General features: G+C 42.0%; 1 protein-coding gene across 1 annotated transcript in view; it reads left to right on the plus strand.

Annotated features, from left to right (window-relative positions):
* BBX (bobby sox homolog (Drosophila)) overlaps nt 1-17,305 on the plus strand; it is a 58,648-nt gene extending 41,343 nt beyond the window's left edge. The window contains exons 11-14 of the mRNA XM_010287825.1: nt 5,038-5,127; nt 12,933-13,130; nt 13,792-13,984; nt 16,809-17,305. Coding sequence (XP_010286127.1) covers nt 5,038-5,127; nt 12,933-13,130; nt 13,792-13,984; nt 16,809-16,896 — 569 coding nt within the window. The 3' untranslated portion in view covers nt 16,897-17,305. The remainder of the gene's footprint in view (nt 1-5,037; nt 5,128-12,932; nt 13,131-13,791; nt 13,985-16,808) is intronic.
* Nucleotides 17,306-17,611: the final 306 nt, after the last annotated feature.

The following is a 17,611-nucleotide window of genomic DNA, read 5'->3' on the forward strand; positions in this document are numbered from 1 at the left end:
ACATTCATTAAGCTGAATCCTCAATTTAATTTGTGGTGTACTGACAGGCCATTCAGCCTCGTCATGCTGTTGGCTTGCCTGTGAACCGTGACAAATCCAGAGACTGTTAGAAAACACTGACCTCCAAAGGTGTTAAGCATGCAGGTCTGCAATACGAGGCTCCTGCAAGTATTGCAGGAAAAGAAAATGGCGTAGTGTGCAAAATGATAGAGGTTGGTTTGGAATGGTTCTGGGTTTATTGAATTGTCATAGTTTTTTACACCATCAGAATTAAACAAAAGTAACATTCTTGCAATGTGATGAGCGTGAACCACGAAGGGTCAATATAGTCTTATGAGTGTGACTGTGTTGGGTTGCAGGAGACCTTAATTTTGTTCTGCTGTGCCCTGCCATTATTACAGTGTCATGCGGAGTTGTTTCTGCTGCTTTGCTCTTCCTTGGATTGTCTCTGTCTATAAGGTGATGAGATGTCCAGCAGAAACGGTGCCCACTAGTGGTTGGGGCTTCTGATGTTTCCAAAAAGCAGCTAATAAGCAGTAGGGGTAGGTTTAGTAAACAATCTATAAAATCATTCCCTGCTTTTTCTGAATGAGCATGTGCAGGATTGTAAACCTCCCAGGCATTCTCAGTCCTCAGATAAGTACTTAATTTTTGCAGTGTACAGATCAGTGCCTACTAAAATACATCTAAATTCAGAAAACAGGTTGGAGTGCTGCACATTAAAACTTCCCTGGTATGTTAGGTGAATAAAAATGGAGAAATTTTTTTGTTGTTACTGGTTTGGGGGTGGTTTCACCCCCCCATAACTAGGGCTGTATGCTTTAATATGTTTTATTTTGGAGTAAACTGTGCCAGATTGATTTTCTGTCAAATGTCGTTAACCTATAACTACAAGAGGCCTGATCTGCTACCAAACTCAAACTGCCAGGATTGTCAGGATGTTTTTCTACTCCTAAGCAGAAAATCAGTGGATAAGTGTACACTGACTCCTTTCATTGTGCTTGTCATGTCCAGTCCTCACTTCAGCCACTTCTTTTCATATAAAAACACCTGAATAAGCCTGTAATGTGAAAGCTGTTTCAAATCCACATGTATAAGGGAAATTTTGACTTTCTTAGATAAGAGGCAGGTTTTTTCTCAAAGCTTTCCAAATTGTCCAAATTCTGCTTCCACAGAAATTAATGGTGATCTTTCTTCGGTGGGAGCAGGATTGAACAAGCCATAATGCTTTGGCAAATTCTACCTCAGGCATTTTGAACTAGGAGTGTGCATATACAAAAATAATGTCACAAAATGGCTGAAAAATACAGCTATACTGAATCTGTGCAGATGGCCTGCTCCGACATTTGCTGGAGCTGTGACTGATTTCTTTTTTTTTTCTTCTTTCCAATGGCATATGTGCCAAAACATCCCACCACACAGAAGTCAGCAGTCTGCAGTGAGTCACTAATCCGCTTGTATGCAAAAATGAGCAACAGGCATAGTCATTATTTCTGCTGTGTGCTGTGAAGAAATGCTCACTTACACACTAAGCACATCACGAAAGCTTTCATTTTGGTAAGGCGAGGAGAGGAATGCATAGTGTGCTTTTATTTGGATAAGGGATTGTCTACAAATTTTTTTGTCTGTGGCCTCTAGGACTAGAAATAAAGCATCAGCTTAAAGTGGATGCTTCTTTGTGGCATTCCTCTCGGTCTTAGCTCGGGGTTTGGTGGGGTTTTTTTTGGCTCAGTTCAAAGCGTTCAGATGCCTGGAGATCACATGCTGTAATGTTCCAAAGATTACGACCTAAAAATACAGCATCTTCCTCCTGAGAGGTGCAGAAATGCACAGACAAATCTGTATGTGCATTTCTGCACATACAATCATGTTGAAGTGTTTTCTATTTGATCAGACCCTTTAAAATAGGGACCTTTGTGAGAGCAGAGGGGGAAATGTGGAGGAAATGCCATTTGTTATGTATGGTGGGTTCATTTGCTTGCCTGCTGCTTCCCTGAGCAGCTGCCGCTGGCCGTAGCAAGTATTCCCAGGAGGAAATCCCTGCTGCCCTCAGTGAGCGCAGTGGATGAGCCTGGGATTAGCAGGTGGCTAAACCCTGTGGCAACCGCTGAAGTGCCAGGGAAAGGAAGAGCCATGTAGTGTTATTTCCAATAGAGAACGATGAGCAGGATAAAAGGACTTCCTTTACACCCAGATGGCTGTATAACAATAGCAAGTAAACGAACATTAAAAGTTTTTTTCCGCTTTCTATAGGAAATCACATCCACAGTCCAGTGCCTAGCAGCAAGCCTTTTGGGTTAGTTATTTTTTTCAGTCATGGATTTTCTCTGGATCAAACGTTGACAAGTGGCGTTTGTTCGCAGTCCCGGAGAGCAGGCGTAGCCCAGCCAGCCATCCTGTAACCTCCTGCATGGGCATCGTGCCTGGAGGGTGCCCCTGGGGCACCTGCTAGTGACAGCCTGAAAAGGAAGGGGCATTAACTCTATCCCAGCCAAAACCAGCGCATGATCTCAAGAATGCCCCCTTGTTCAGCCTTTCCTACATGCAGATGTCCTCTCCAGTCCAGACTATATTTTGCCTTCTCCATATTGGTCTAGTTCAGTTACATTCTATTAAAATAAAGGCTGTGTTTTTCATACCTGAATGTGCCATGCAAAGATCCTGTATTTGGCGGTTCGTTGGCTTTGGCCTTAATTTAAAGGCAGGATGGGATGTGGCCATTTTTGAAGAACCACCAGGTAGTCTGTTCAGTAATTACTAGACAACTTACATGTGTAAGCGTTGAGCAGTTGTAATTTGGCTTTTCACCAAGGGCAGTAAGCGTATCTCTAGTTCACTAGTGGTTCAGGCAGGGAGCGTGGGTGAAGTTTCTCATGGAGTCAGAAGTTACATTCTCAGGTCTGAATATGACATGGTGACTGACTTAGCTGTTAGCCCATCTTCTCTTTTGCTGCATTCATGGCCAAAGGGTATTCAAATGTCAGTGGGCACTGTCTCACAAAATAACAGCAAAAAGGGTAGGAAATTGGAATTTTCCTTATGAAAAGGAAGCTTCTCTTTTGACCCCACTGAAGTCAATGTCCTTGGATTTTCCATTTGGGAACAAAATTCTACATGCAAGTGTGTACCCTACATGTACCCTGGTTGTTTTTGTGGTTTTTTTTTGAGTACCCTACATGTTGCAGATAAAAGCTTATGACAAAGGTGCCTTGGATGGTAGAAAAGAGATGAAAGACATGGGTTTCCTTCTTCATGCAATGCTTGTCATCCTTTTGTGAGTTTTTCACGTTAGTTATTCTGCTTAGAGTTACTGACTGGCTGACAATTATGATACTGATTGAAATGGTCTATAGGGTGCAGGTTGAGCTGTAGAAACGGAGACTTCTTGTGATACTATGTAACATGTTGCTTATTCCAAGCACCTGCAAAAATCACTACTTTGCTAATTAAAAAAAAAAGTTGTAAGAATCATTTAGTTATGTACCTCTGCCTCTCTCACCTTCTGGAACTGTTGTGGGAAGACTTGTCTCTGTTGATGTGTTCAACCTTAGTCTTCAGAAAAGCTCAGGTTTTTCACTTAGGCTTTCCCTCAGCCTGCCTGAGCTTTTTTATTCCTTGTTTTGTATTTTTATTGCACTGACAATAGACTGCTTATCCAACTCTGATACTTAGGAAGCTATTGTAAAATTTGCAGAACAATACTTGAATCAGTTTGAGTGAATATGGCCTCTTCTATTGAACTTTCTGATAATTTTTTTTATACAAGTTCTAGTGAAGCTATTCTCATTCAAACTTATGTTGCCTAAGATGGTGTCTTGCTTGGATGTTACTTGGTTTGTTGTTTGACTTCCTAGATTTTTGGGAAATTATTAATCTTTTCCCTAAGTCTTGATTTCTTCAGTAGTAAAAAACAAGCAGCAGTGAGCCACAGAGCCAACATGTATAAAAATCTTAGGGTTTTTATGCCTGTTTCTGGCTGGATTTTAGCTTTCTTTCAGTAATTTTCAATATTATTCAAACAACCTGGTGTCTGTAAATGGTCTTTCCCTCATAAGGCTAGATCCTTCTTCCATGTGCTACACACTTTTCTCCTTCTTTCCCTGCATATAGAGAGTCAGTGATGGCAAATTGCAGATACATGATGTAGACTTAACCTTGAGCGTGTGTTACTGCATGGTTGCAGTTGTGTCTCAGTAGCCAGTGCATGTATCTGGTTCCTTTTAAGGATGAGGAGGAGTGGAGGAGGCCAGTATTTGTGGTGGGTAGAATGCTGTTCCAAGTCAGCTGCAGGTGGGAAGGATACCCATGGGTCAAGATAAAGACAGTTTAGAAAGTGAAGGGGGGGCAAGGGAGAAAAAAGTGATGCAAAAGCCCGCACTCGCCACCAAGAAATTGATGCCCAGCCAGTCTCTGGGCAGGTACTACTTTGGGAAAAACTCTCCCCCCAGTTTTATTGCCTAGCATAACGTTACATGGTATGAAATACCTCTTGATCAGTGTGTGTCAGCTGCCCCAACTATGTCCCGTCCCAACCTCTTGCGCACCCTCAGCTTGCTCGCTGGGGTGGCAGTGAGAGAGAGGGAGCTCTTGATGCCCTGTAAGCACCGCCCGGCAGTAAGTAAAATATTGGTGTATTACCAACACTGTTTTGGTCACTGGTCTAAAATACAGCACCATCCAGGATGCTGTCAGGAAAGTTTACTCCATTCCAGCCAAACCCAGTATGCATCCAAAAGAGAGCATATCTTTAAATAAACATGCAAGCAAAACCCTTGTTTTGTCGTATGGCTAAGCTTTCCTAAGGTCATCATTCTCCAAAATGCTTTGTATGCCCGTAACAGTTGGGAGCTGATGGGTTGAAGTACAGCCTGCTGAAAGCCTCCGAAGTCCATTTTGGGCAGAAGGTCTGGTTTTGTGCTTCCCCATGAAATGAAATCCTGTATTAGTGGAAGGGGAGGTTGTATAGTACATACTGTGACTATTGTACTCTTTTTAAAACTGCTGATTAAAAGTATGTATTGTTAATGTTGTCTGTAGGTTCATTCCAGTCTCAGAAAAAGAACTTATTCCACAAAATTGTCAGCAAATGTAAGCACAGAAAGGAGAAGCTTAATGTTCCGGACAAAGGTACTGGTGCATTACTTAGTTAAGGTTTTCAGCCGCCTTCTCTCTCAATTCAGTGTCATGGAAATGCTTCTAGACAGAGGCTACTCAGCTCTCTAGTCTTTGATTGCTTTGGTCCCTTATTTCCCTGTCTGCTTGATTCCATTACCTGCTGGCTCCAGTTGATCATACTGCCTTATTCCAGTATGATGCTGTTTTGTTTTTAATTGGCATGTCCCTTAATTACAGTTTCCCTGCTCCAGATGCTGTGCAGCAGAGCTGACAAAGCAAGGGCAGTTCTGCAGTTGGCCCTGAACTCCTTATCTTCCACAGCTCATAGTTCTCTAGTCCTTTCGTTGCTCCATTCCTTCTGTATCAGAGACTATATTATCTATCCCTTTGCCAGAGCATTTAGCTATGTCCCTATCTCTTCTCCCTCTGATTTCCCTCTGCCTAGAACTTTGCAGACTGCAGCTGGTCAGGATATAAGAGTTTGTTTCTGTGCCAGAGCTCAGAAATACTAACCTAAACCAGCCCTCCCTTTGTAGAAATCTTAACCAGCTTTCTGTTTGCCTCAGATTGAAGATAACTTTGACATTTTTTTTTTTTAACTTGTGTCCTGGACTTGCTTTGCCCGCTGTCCTGCTGGTAGCCCTCCAAAGTCTTTTTCTTGTTACAGTATTGTGGTCCTGCGTATCTACAACTCTGAGGGGCATTTTCAGGTGTACACTATGTACAGGATTATAGCTTAACCTGTTTCCCTGGGTCCTTGGGGTTTTTTTCTTTTGTAGTCATGTTGCCTACACTATCCAAATCATGCCCAGGTTGTTCCTTAGCCTTTCCACAGTGGAGTTCCCTTCCACATCATCCCTGTGTAGTAGAGCCTCTCTGGAGCTACCTAAGTAAGCAAGACCATGAATTTCTTTCATTTTTTTCCCCATCCATATCCATCTCTAAGATAATAAAATGGCTATCCCCATCTCCAGTTCCCCCAGCTACCCTTATGCTTAATATCTTTTCCTAAGGTTTAGCCGTGTCTTTTCCTTTACTTTCCTGATGCCATGTTTTCTGTCTTTAGTGGTGTACATGCACTATTTTCCCACATAGGCTCTGTCGGCTCTGCTGCATTCAACGGCACAAATATTTTGAAATTACTTGCTTTGTTTCATTGTATTTGTACAACAAGCATATTGTGGGAGTCGCTTACAAGAAGTAACTATCTCGCTTCCATGCTGGTGTGAAAAAGGCATCATACATTAACATAGCTTTCATTGGGTGCCATTCCGATTTTTGTCCCTGAATTATTAATAGACCATGTAGACAAATTAGTAAGAAAAATGGGTGTTTAAATTCTCCTGTGGGAAAAGAAACAGAAAGCATTTCTGCATGATAGAGTAAAAAATATAAATATACTAAACTCTGCAGATATAAAATGTGGCCAAACAAAATGTCAAAACCTCCACTTGATTATATCAAAACAGGCTGGTTTCTTTTAAAGTGAAGTGTGCACTATGATCAAAGATTCAAGCCTGGCAAGTGTTGAGTACCCTGGCCTCATTCCAGCACACACAGAGGCATGTCCTTGGAAGTTAAGCATGTGAATAATGTCATCATGTCTAAATATTAAAGATGTGTCTGTGCATTTGCTGGAGTAGGGCCAGCGTGCAAGTTCCTCCCAAGACTGAAGCAAAGACACGAGGAACTTTGCAGTCTTACCCAGCCCACATAGAAATCATCAAGGAAAGGCAGTGGATATATAGATATATAGGTGGGGAACTGCATTTCCTCTGAGTTACAAAGGGGGAAAAATGTGGGGTCTGGGCTACTCTTAAGTGTACCACATAGTGACACTGAAAGCAAAGCATTATCAGCAAAGTGCAGCGTGGGTATGGCCTTGGCAGGCGGCGTACAGCCTCGCCATCATGTGCTGCCTACGTAACTTCATCCTTCCATGAGTTCCTAGGCAGCGAGGCTCTAAACTCTTTGACTCCACTGTCCCGTATTCTGCAGCATTCAAGCTGGGAATCCCAGCATCTTCATTTCAATTCAAGTATACAACAACTTAGTGAATCAAACACTAAATGAAAATTTCAGCTCCTTTTGGTGATTAGTCTATATCTGTGGTGAGTCCAAGTCTATAATGTGTGGTTTTGGTTTTTATGGAGTTAATTTTGCTGGAGAAAGGAGCTTGAATATTCTTACAGCTGAAGAGGAGACACTTGGAAGGGTTGCTGTCAGCAGAGGTCATGCTGGATTCACATTTTGTCATCTTGAAAAGTGTGTGTGCCTGTGTGCATCTGTGTTTTGAATGAAGAAAAGTGCAGTAAAGGCAAATTTTGATGTGATTGGATCATGTTGTCTGGTTTGAGTATCTGAGTGAATTTTGGCTGCATGTGACCACATCGTACACAGCATCATCAGTGCAAATCACCGTATTATGACTTTGGAGGTGTTCATAGAGATAGATACAGCCCAGGAAAATACCACCAGACATGCCGCAATCCCTGCTCCTCCTAGCAGGGAGCACATAGTAATGCAGATGAATATGTTAAGAGATGTCACTTCCTTAGGCAGGCTGACAGAAGCACAGCTGGACCCATCCCTGTTTGGGGGATTTGAACACCACTCAGCTGAGATTTATTTTCTTCCACAGTCAAGGCTTTCTGAGGGGAAGCAATACTTTAAGTAACAAGGGCTAAGTCACAACTGTTGACTCCTTGCAGGTACGTTTTAGTGAGCTGTGCTGAGAGCTCTTGCATGGTTTGTGTAACAACCAAATACAGTGTTGGCCTTTGCACCACGTGGACATACACACCAGCCTTAACAGTGGCTGGTGTGTGAAGGAGCCCAGGCCTCTGTGGCTGGTAGAGCTAACTGCCTGCTACCGATCACCCACCAGCTCTCCCACACATACATCAGCCTGTACAGCCTTAGCACATGTGTTTGACCAAGAACAGAAAGTGCAGCAAATTAGCGGAATGACCTTTTTTTGCCTTCTGCTGAGAAAGCCCTGTTGTGTGGGGCCTGCAGCCCAGAGGGAGTCAGCAGCTCTGTGCTACTGTGCCTTTGGCATCCATCCAGGCTGGACGATGGTTGGGTCAGCATAGGCTCAATGCAGCGGAGCTTCCCATCCGGGCAGCTGTTCCGTACATCTGGCTTGACCATCCGCTGCCTTGTCAGCTGGTGGCACTGTGCTGGTTAGTGCCCAGCCTTTGCTGCAGTTCTGTGTGCTGCTTGACCCCACGAGCAGTATTGCAGCAGCATCCCATTGTCAGAAGAGCTGGAATTTCCACCACGGTGTAGGTCACAGTCTGCTTGGTGTCACTTCCTTGGTGATGTGGTTCCCCAGGCACTGGTAAAGAGCATGCTACATGAAGCTTTGCTCTGCGTTGCTAGGCTTCTTCTTTTTAACTTAATAAAGACCATTAAACCATTACAGCCCACCTTTCCTTCTCGATACCAGCATGCTTGGACCTACAGAGCATTCATTCTCCACTAGATGTGGTTAAACTCCTGCAACTCTCTCTGGTAATGGGCATTGCTGAAGAAATGGTTTTAAATATCTTGTGTCTAGCTGAAGTTCAGTCTGAAATGCTTGTCCTCTTCTGTGGTGTGCTGAGTCAGTCCAACTGACTTCAATTTTTCTTGTTCACAAAAGCAGATGATACCTGTTCAGTCTTGAGTGACACCAGTAGCAAATTCAGCATTTTCAATATACACCTGCCTCTGTGATTTGGGTGTTTCCCAAAGGGAGTTCTGTCTTACCCCATCCTTGTTCAGCACAGAATAGATAAAGACCCTATGGAATGCACATTACAGCTGTTCCTGAGAGCACCTTGGCTGGCTTTGCTCTAATTGCATACTATACGCTGCAGCCTTAAAATCATGGTTAGCAAGAACGTTCCAATCTCCAGCCACAAGCTTTACGCTTTACACGAATACTGGTAATTAAAATAAATGAGCAATACCAGAGCAGTGAGTCAGGTCTTTTAGATCCTCGCTTCTTCTCTTTGTTGTTTTTTTTCCCTCAAGTTTAAGACTTGAGTTACAGCTAAGCCAGTTTCTCATGTCAGACTTGTGCATCTTGTGCTCTATGCTTGGTTCCTTCTTGCATTGTAGATGGGGGAGATAAGACTACATGTGCTCTGCAGGCCTGCAGAGTGGGGTGAACTGTCCATGCTAACTTTTAACAAATCTAGAGCTAGATGTTTTTCTCTCAAAACCATTTGTGACTGGTGTAAGCATGCCAAAAGGCCCACAACTTCATATCATGCACTCAACTCTGCTTGCAGAAATAGCCCCCTAGTTCTGCGTGTGCTACCGTCATGTGGAAAGCTAAACATGTAAATACCTGTTTGCAGGACTGCACAGTAGCTGCAGAACCTCATTTCATTTCTACAGAATTCTTCTGAAAATTAGCTGAGCTCTACATGGGACAGCTTTTGAACACAGGACAGTATGGAAACAGAAGGGATATGAAATGGGCTAAGTAAATTATTAAAGACAAATACAGGGCATTAAATTTGTTTAGCCCTTTCCTTTCTGCACAGCAAAAGTAAGTCCTGGTTTGGAGCATCCATGTGGATATACCTTTGTCAGTGGAAGCAATGGGGTGCAGTTCCTCTTGGAGGAGGTGCAGGATGAAGACGCCTGCTATTAGAACCTAGCCGAGCTATACGATTGTTGAAGTATGGACTTCTTTCTCTGGATGGACTGATCTCTGGAGATCAGTGCAAAGCGTCTTGTGAGTGAAGCTTTTGTATGATTTCCTCCAAGTTAGGTTTTGTGTCTGCTTGAATGATAATCCATAAAGAAGTCAGTGAAATGATTTCTCATCCCGATGTACACTAAGACTGCTAGAGAAGAAAGAAGCCACTCTTCCCTTCAACACCCCCATTAAAAAATACTCCTTCACTGTTCACCCTTAATTCTTCCTTCCTTCAAAGCTGTATGGCAGCAGGAGTTATGATGAAGTGATAAAGACCTTACTTGGGAGCTAGAGGGGGAAACAAAACAGAGGACTCTCCAGTCTCATTTTAAGGATTCAGAAACTTGAAAACACAGAGAGGGAATATGCTGCTGCATCCTGAGTTTGTCAACCACTTTCTGATATTTCTTAGTCAAACACACCAACATGGTATAGTCCTGCAACTAATCTGTTGCACATTTTCTTAGTTTTGTGTCTTTAATACTATCGCCTCTTTTTATTTTTCTTCCAAGATAATGTCTTAATCTTTAATTTCTTGAGCGTTTTGATGCATACAATATGAGAAAGAAAACAAATGTAGAAGGGAGCAGTCTGCTGTATTGACCAATCACATTAATTTCCAGAGACCTGACATGGCCTTAATATACAACACGTTAATTAAAAACATACCAAATCAGGCTTCTCTCCATTGTATGTTGTTTATTGTTTGAAATCACGTCTTAATATTTTTATTAAATATAAAAAAAACTTACTTGTATTACTAAGATTAAAGCCATTATAAACTCAATCAAACTAGAATTAAACAGCACTGTCAAAGTCCTATCTAATTAGAGCAAATCCCTGAATCAGAAATAACAAATTGTGTTGAACTACAACCAAACCATTACAGTAATACATAATCAACGCTTATGAATTCCGAAATAAGAAATCAAGAAATCTAGGGAGAAAGCTGCCCATTTGATTTTATATTCCAATTGAGATTTTGGTCTCAGTGCAGTCAGCTTATCTGAACATCTCACTATTAGCCCAGTAGAGTTACTTGAAAGTCACATTTGCAGTCATTGGTGCTTCTACTTAACTGGACTGCTACAGAGCAGATCTTTTCCTGTGACTTCTCTTGCACTTTTTAGGAAAAATAAGTTTCACAGTATAGCTCTGCTATGGAAAGGTTAGCAGCTGTAGCTAAACACTGAGAAAAGCTAATTGAAGCTGTGTGCTTTTTTCAAAATAAAGAGTGTGTACAAGTTCAAAAATATTTTACAATACAAGATACGAAGGTGATTTAAGAACATAAATTAACGTTTGGAACATTTCCAGATGTTTTTACACATATGTACTAGATCTGATTATATTCTTACACCATAAAACGTTAAAAGGTCCTTTCCCACTTAAAACAAAAGAGCAAAGGGCAACAGCTAACAAGATAAAATGCGTTACAGCTATTCACTTCACACAGTCCACATTGTCGCACAGTTAACAGTCAAAGAACCTAGCAAAAGATAGAGGTTATGTTAGCCATATCTTTGAATAGGAAGCTCATTAAATCCACAAAACATATAATAAATAAATAGTAAATACACAGTAAAATGAAAAAGGGCAAGGTCCATGCAGACTGCTTGGCTATTGTGCATGATTTGTGGGGTTGGGTGCTCCTGTGTGACACAACCAGTCTCAGTGTAGGAGGTTGGTCTTGTTCAGTGCTTAGCCCTTCTGAAAGAGCAGTGGTTTGCGCTCTAGCTTGAGTTCTGTGCATGTGATTTTTGCTGGTCCTACCACCCAGAAAGTGAATAAATGGGATTTAAACACATCTTTAAAACAGGAAGAAAGATTGAAAGAAATGATGGGAAAGAGAAAGCTAACTGTAGACACAGTAATAGCTGTGAAATAAATAAAGGACTGGTATAAAGAGATGGGGTATAACCTGATGGGTAGTAAAGAAGATAATGAATTGAAAAGGTAGCAGGGGAGATGAGGTGCAGGCATTAGGAAAGGATATGTAATCATTCAGGATTGCATGCACTGGGAAAAAGTACCCCAAGGACTTGGTGCAGACTCTATGGGTGCTCCCAGTTTCAAAACAGATTAGACAGGCATCTGTAAGAAATTACTTGGGCATTCCCTTTGCTACTTACAGTCTAACACTAGCTTATGGTGATCACAGATGGGATAGTCCTCGTAATACTTCTGTTACAGGAGGAAAAAAGATGTCACAGATTGTATTTAGGGGCTAGTGGTACCCTATGGGTATCAGCTATATGGTTTACTAAGTCAGTGGAAATTACAAATGATTGACAGCTATGCACTGATCTCAGACTTTGGAAGCTCAAATACATTTTGTGATTGCTGTCTGACTAATTTCTTCATGAACGAGATTAAAGTGACTGTTAAGTCAGGTGAAAGTTCGCGATCATGTTCCAATTCAGGGCAGAAGGATACTTCAATATGCCAACACTGGTGCGGTTGAGAAAGATCCAGACTGTTCCTTTCTCACTTCTGACTTTATGTAGGCAGCATTTCCATCATGGTATTTTATCCTGTGCTTGCTTTCCTTTTTTTTAGCAATCCTGTCTTAAACTGTGATCCAGCTCTGCTTTTGTATTTGTTGCCTTTTGGGTGTTTTTTAAGGTTTGTTTATTTTTTTGTAAAGGCAGTATTTCCCTCTGCTTAGAGAAGACGACGTAGAGCGACTGTAGTGGGAAGACTGAGGGTTAGTCAGGAATTCCTGAATTCTGCTTCTGGGTCCATCTGTGAGTGAAGATAAGCTTACGTGAAGGCCATTATTGTTCCTTAAATACATTTCGTCTCTTAGCTACTTGCTGGCGTATTCTGCTGCAGAGCGTTTTATGCAGACTGTTTGCTACCCTGCTCCCACTGAAGTGCTACTGCCTGTCTCACAGTTTTCTTTGCAATTATTAGAAATTTGAACCTTCCAGGATATCTTTAAAAGCTAATGCTACTATTCCTCTGCAAACATCCGCAGCATTGGGATCATATCTCGCCATGGGTCATGCTCTGAGTACCTGTGAGGGAAGGCTTTATGCAGATAGATGCAAAATGGTAAATGAGCATAGCTAGTAGCTGTATTATTCTACATGTAAAACTGCATTTTTTGCTCTTTCAGCCATACTCTCAGAAGACAGGAATTCCAGTGAGTCTGCCTGGAAGAATAAAATTTCTATATCTGCCCTAAACACTCCAGAGCCAGCAACGATGCATGAGCCTTTAGTTGGCAGCCAGAAAAGGAAAGCGAGGAAAACTAAGATCACACACCTGGTCCGAACAGCAGATGGTCGAGTGTCACCAGCAGGAGGGACACTGGGTAAGGAAATTGGAATTTGACTTTTATTAAAAGTGAATGTTTGGAGACGGTTTGGGAGCACAAGAAACCTATCAGGGAAGTATTTTTCAGTTAGCTTGTTTTCATGCCTGCTTAGAAATGTTGTTCTTTAAAATACAGATGTCAATCAACTGGGAAATCAGTGAGTCTATAATGGCAAACTTCTTTTATTTGAATGCCCAAATCTCTCTTGTCTCCCTGGATATTTGTCTCTTAAGAACTGAGAGCTGATATAGAGAGAAATGGAAAATGGTTACCTTTCATAATTTGTTTCTAGTCCAGCAAAGAAATTACACTGCACCTAGTTAGAGGATGTAAAAATGAATCTGTAATATGCCACAGTGCTTGCAGGAGTCCTCTGCAGTTGAGAGAATCTTTCAGGACTTCTGTATCTAAAACATACACAAAAGCTCTCTTGCCTGACCTAAAAGATCAAACTTAGTTGAATGCAAGATCAGGAAACTGCTTCATAAACCTTAGTACTGTGCTTCTGCCAATAGCTTGGGTCGGAAGAGGTTGCAGGATGAATCGGATTACACTTGCAAAATCAAAGTCCTAAAGGTGAAGATTCTGTTAACACCAGTCTAGTCTGTATATTGATGGGCTGTTGTGAATTTAAGGGCTTAATTTTCTTTTATTGCAGAGGATAAGCCAAAAGATCTGCCACAAAGTACTCTTCAGAAAACATCAAGTGCAGAAACAGATTGCAACAGTGAATGCTCCAGAAATGCAGAGACAGAAGAAAATCATAGTATTACGTCAGATATGCCAGCAGTGTCTGCATTTTTTAGCTTAGCTGCTCTGGCAGAAGTAGCAGCCATGGAAAATGTTCACAGGTATGGTTTTCTTTTCCCCTTGTGGCCTAAGTGAATAGTATGTGGCTGCCAGCTTGTTCAGAAAGCATGTGTATTTCAGACTGTTTAATTTGGCATTCTATGAATGTCTGTTCTATACCAGTTGCTTAGTAGTGTTAAGTCTTCACCGAAATGGCAGTGCAATCTATTTCAGTAGTCAGTAAAATGATCCTCCCTGGTAAGCTTATCTACCAATTTTTGTGTATAAACAGGTTCATATGCTCCTTGAGATCCTAATGATTGAGGGTTTCTAATTATCACATGCCATTTGTCAGATAATAGCAGATTTAAATAGCTATTGCATGCTGATTTGCATTTTGCAGTGGCCTAAGACTGTGAAGAGAACTTCAACTGAAGTTTTTATGCTGAACATGGCTGAAGGAAGCTCACTTGTTATTTTTACTCTTGTGCTGTGCTGTGTAGGAGGCAAAGCACCTGCAGAACGACAATAGGGCAGAACAGCTTTAGGTGACGGAAAGCCTTGTTAGTTTGGGTTGGTCCTCTCAGTTACGGAGTAGACCATCCACACAGATAAGGTGGAGAATGCACAGGTTACATAGGGCTGTTGGATCAGTTCAGCATGGTCAGATCCTGCATGCTAGACTTGTGATGGGAGGAAACCAATGACAGCAAGTCCTCTGTGGAGGAGTTGTTCTTTGTGTTCTCCAGTGTTGTTCTTTGATGCTGCAACTTATTGGAGATGAAACCCCATCCTTTCCTGCAGTGGAAAGTCAGTGAGAAAGTGCTGGGCCAGTTTGAAACCGTCACAGCCTCTGCAAATGGCATTTGACAGGTTGCTGTCTGCCTAAAAAACTCCACAAGACAATGGTTGATGAAACCATTCACAACCTCAGTTTACAGTTGATTTCATGGCCCCGATCAGCCGACCCAGTCCTGTGTGTTCAGGCTGCACATGAAACATTGAAGGGCTTCTTAAGAAGCTCAGGGGCCCTAGAAGAAACAAAGCCAGCTGAATCCAGCCTGCCAGCTCCTCTCTGCAGAAGCTGTTGTCTTGCTTAAGCAACGTTGTTTTGGGTGAGAGGTGTTTTCATACTGCAGTCAGCCTGGTCTTTCCTCCCAGCATTGTAAAACAAAGTGTCTGCTATCAAGACAGCAAAAGTTTGAACTCATTTCTGTCATCTTCTGTGGTCAAAAGCCACGAAGTGAGGCTTGGGGAAGTGCTGTGCTAAGCTCTGCTCTCACTCACGCTCTTGTGGTTTCATTGATTTCCATTAACACTGACCAGAATTGCACAAGAGCAACAGGATTCGCTTTGCTGTGGTTTTTCCGTCTTTGTTCCTCTAAGAGTTCTTGTCCTCTTCCCTGTTGAAGCAAGCTAACATTTTACATAGCCTTCTGTTTGGGTCTTTCTTTCCTACTCCCACCTTTTGTCATCTCATCATGCAGCTAGAGCAAGTGCAGCACCTTCCATGAAGCCTGAAAACACCAAACCAACAAATGTCCAGCAACTGTTGCAAATTCCAGCTTGTAAACCCCGCCGGGGGCAAAACGACAACAGGGGAGGACTCCTTCCCTGTAGAAACACAGCCATGTCTCTCGCAGACTTGGCAAATGGAAGTCAAAACAGAAACCTAAATGTGATGGGCTAGATGCTTCTCTATTTTCTACTCTGTTGACTGTTATCTTTTGCAACTCACTTCTTTATTTGCAAATAGCCGGAAGTGAGAACAACAGCATTAGAGGTTTGCTTGATGTGTTTCTTCAGTGTCTGAATTTAATTATTAAAAAATTTCACAGACCCTTGGGCCATGGAAGCCAAACTGCTTTTTAACTGTAATTAGAGCTTATCTGGAAGTGGCAGCATGTTTTTCATTTGAAGCCTTCTGTATAGCTTTATTTACCTTGTGCATGCCCCGGTAAAGCGCTGTGAACCTGAGCTGCATTTTGTGCCAAGGCCACTGCCTTGCACTCTAGTTGTGCAAAGCATGTTGGTGCCTCCGTTTCTGATGGGGTCTTAGCTGTGCCAGAGGAGGTAAAGTGGCCCTTGCATATATAAGAATTGGGCACCAGGTTTTCATTGCTGCAAATGACACATACTGTAACAAAAATAGAACCTGACTTGTGAGATTAGATAACAGGCAGTGACGTGCTTTGTGCACATACTTTAAAAGGCAAGCTGCAAAGGAGCTCTCCCAAGTCCATCTGCTATGATGATTGATGTTGATTTCCAGCACATAATTCTGGCGCATTTTATTTTTATGATACCCTCTGCCAGGGGATCATTTGTAAATTAACACTGCTGTAGTAATGAAAGAGGTGTTGTGCTGGGCTAATGAAGTGTTAAGTCATGAAACTTGGAGTAATCCCAATGCGCAACTCTGCTGATGAGTATATTTCCATACTGCTTAAAAGCTGGCTATTGACTCGCATTAACATGATAGATGTCTCTGTGCATTTACCTTCTCTTGCCACACGAGCTGGCCACTCGGCTTCTCAGGGCTGAAGCCACTCTCTTACAAAATGAGTAACAGTACTTGTGCGCTCTTAATTTACTCTTCAGCCGTGCGTTTTGTTTTGTGTAGTCGAATACCGTCATGTCTTGGTTCTCCCTGACTTTGCATTGTGTTGCAGGTTGTCCTTAGGATAGTGTGTTCCAGTTGCAGGAATACCTCTAAAAGGAGCGTGTAACAGCAGTACATGGGCATCTGTAGCAGCAGGGAGTTACGGTGCTGTGATGTCAGATGTTAAACCGAATCACATGCCGCTTTCCGTCCGTTCTGGTCTGATAAAAGCACCTCCCATGCTCCATATAATGATGGGTGGCTTTTCTTTTCTTCTTTTGCAGAAGTCAGAGGGCCACACCTCTCCCACATGACGGACAGCCAAATGAAATGTCTCAGGCTCCAGTGCTTATTTCCTGCGCTGACCAGTGAAGCTCCACTTTATTGTAAAACATTGTGCTTTACCTAATATCCTAGCCTTGTCTTTACCAAGGGAAGCTAGTCAGTCCATATGATGGAAACTATAGACTGCAAGCAAGTGCTTATTGCTCTGAGTGGCCCAGAATTCACTGGAAGCCAGGCGTTAGCAACTTGGGCCAGGTCCTCAAATCGGAACCCAGTATGTAGGAGGGTGATATTAATTGTCTATTAATGAACAGAAATGGAATGATCCCAGAGCTTGCTTTCTATTGAAGGCTTTTAAACAGTAAATAGGTGGTTGGTGTGAAAAAGGCTGCCTTTACTGTTAGCTCACACAGCATCTCTTTTACCAACCAGAGTACGGCAACTAGTTTCGTATAATACCTAGTTACTCTAAATGAAAATGAAAAAAAAAAAAAAAAACAACAACAACAAAAACACTGACGCACTGCACTAGTTATTATTAGATATTCTTAGTCATTTTTGTACATGAAGATTTAAGTTCTAAGATGGTTTATATTAATAGGTTATGCCTACGTTTATATTGTAGAACGAATTTAAAACCTGTTCCAGAGAACTCAAGGCAGCCTGGACAGATGTACCATTGTTAGCGGTGTTTGGGCAGCCATGTGGTCCAGATGTTCTGCACTTTTATATTTGCCACCAGAGTGGTAGAGTTTACTGGCAAAAATTCTGACAGGCTATGTTTGGGTTTGTTTCTTTTTAA

Source organism: Phaethon lepturus, unplaced genomic scaffold, assembly GCF_000687285.1.
Source record: "Phaethon lepturus isolate BGI_N335 unplaced genomic scaffold, ASM68728v1 scaffold29915, whole genome shotgun sequence".
Lineage (NCBI taxonomy): Eukaryota > Metazoa > Chordata > Aves > Phaethontiformes > Phaethontidae > Phaethon > Phaethon lepturus.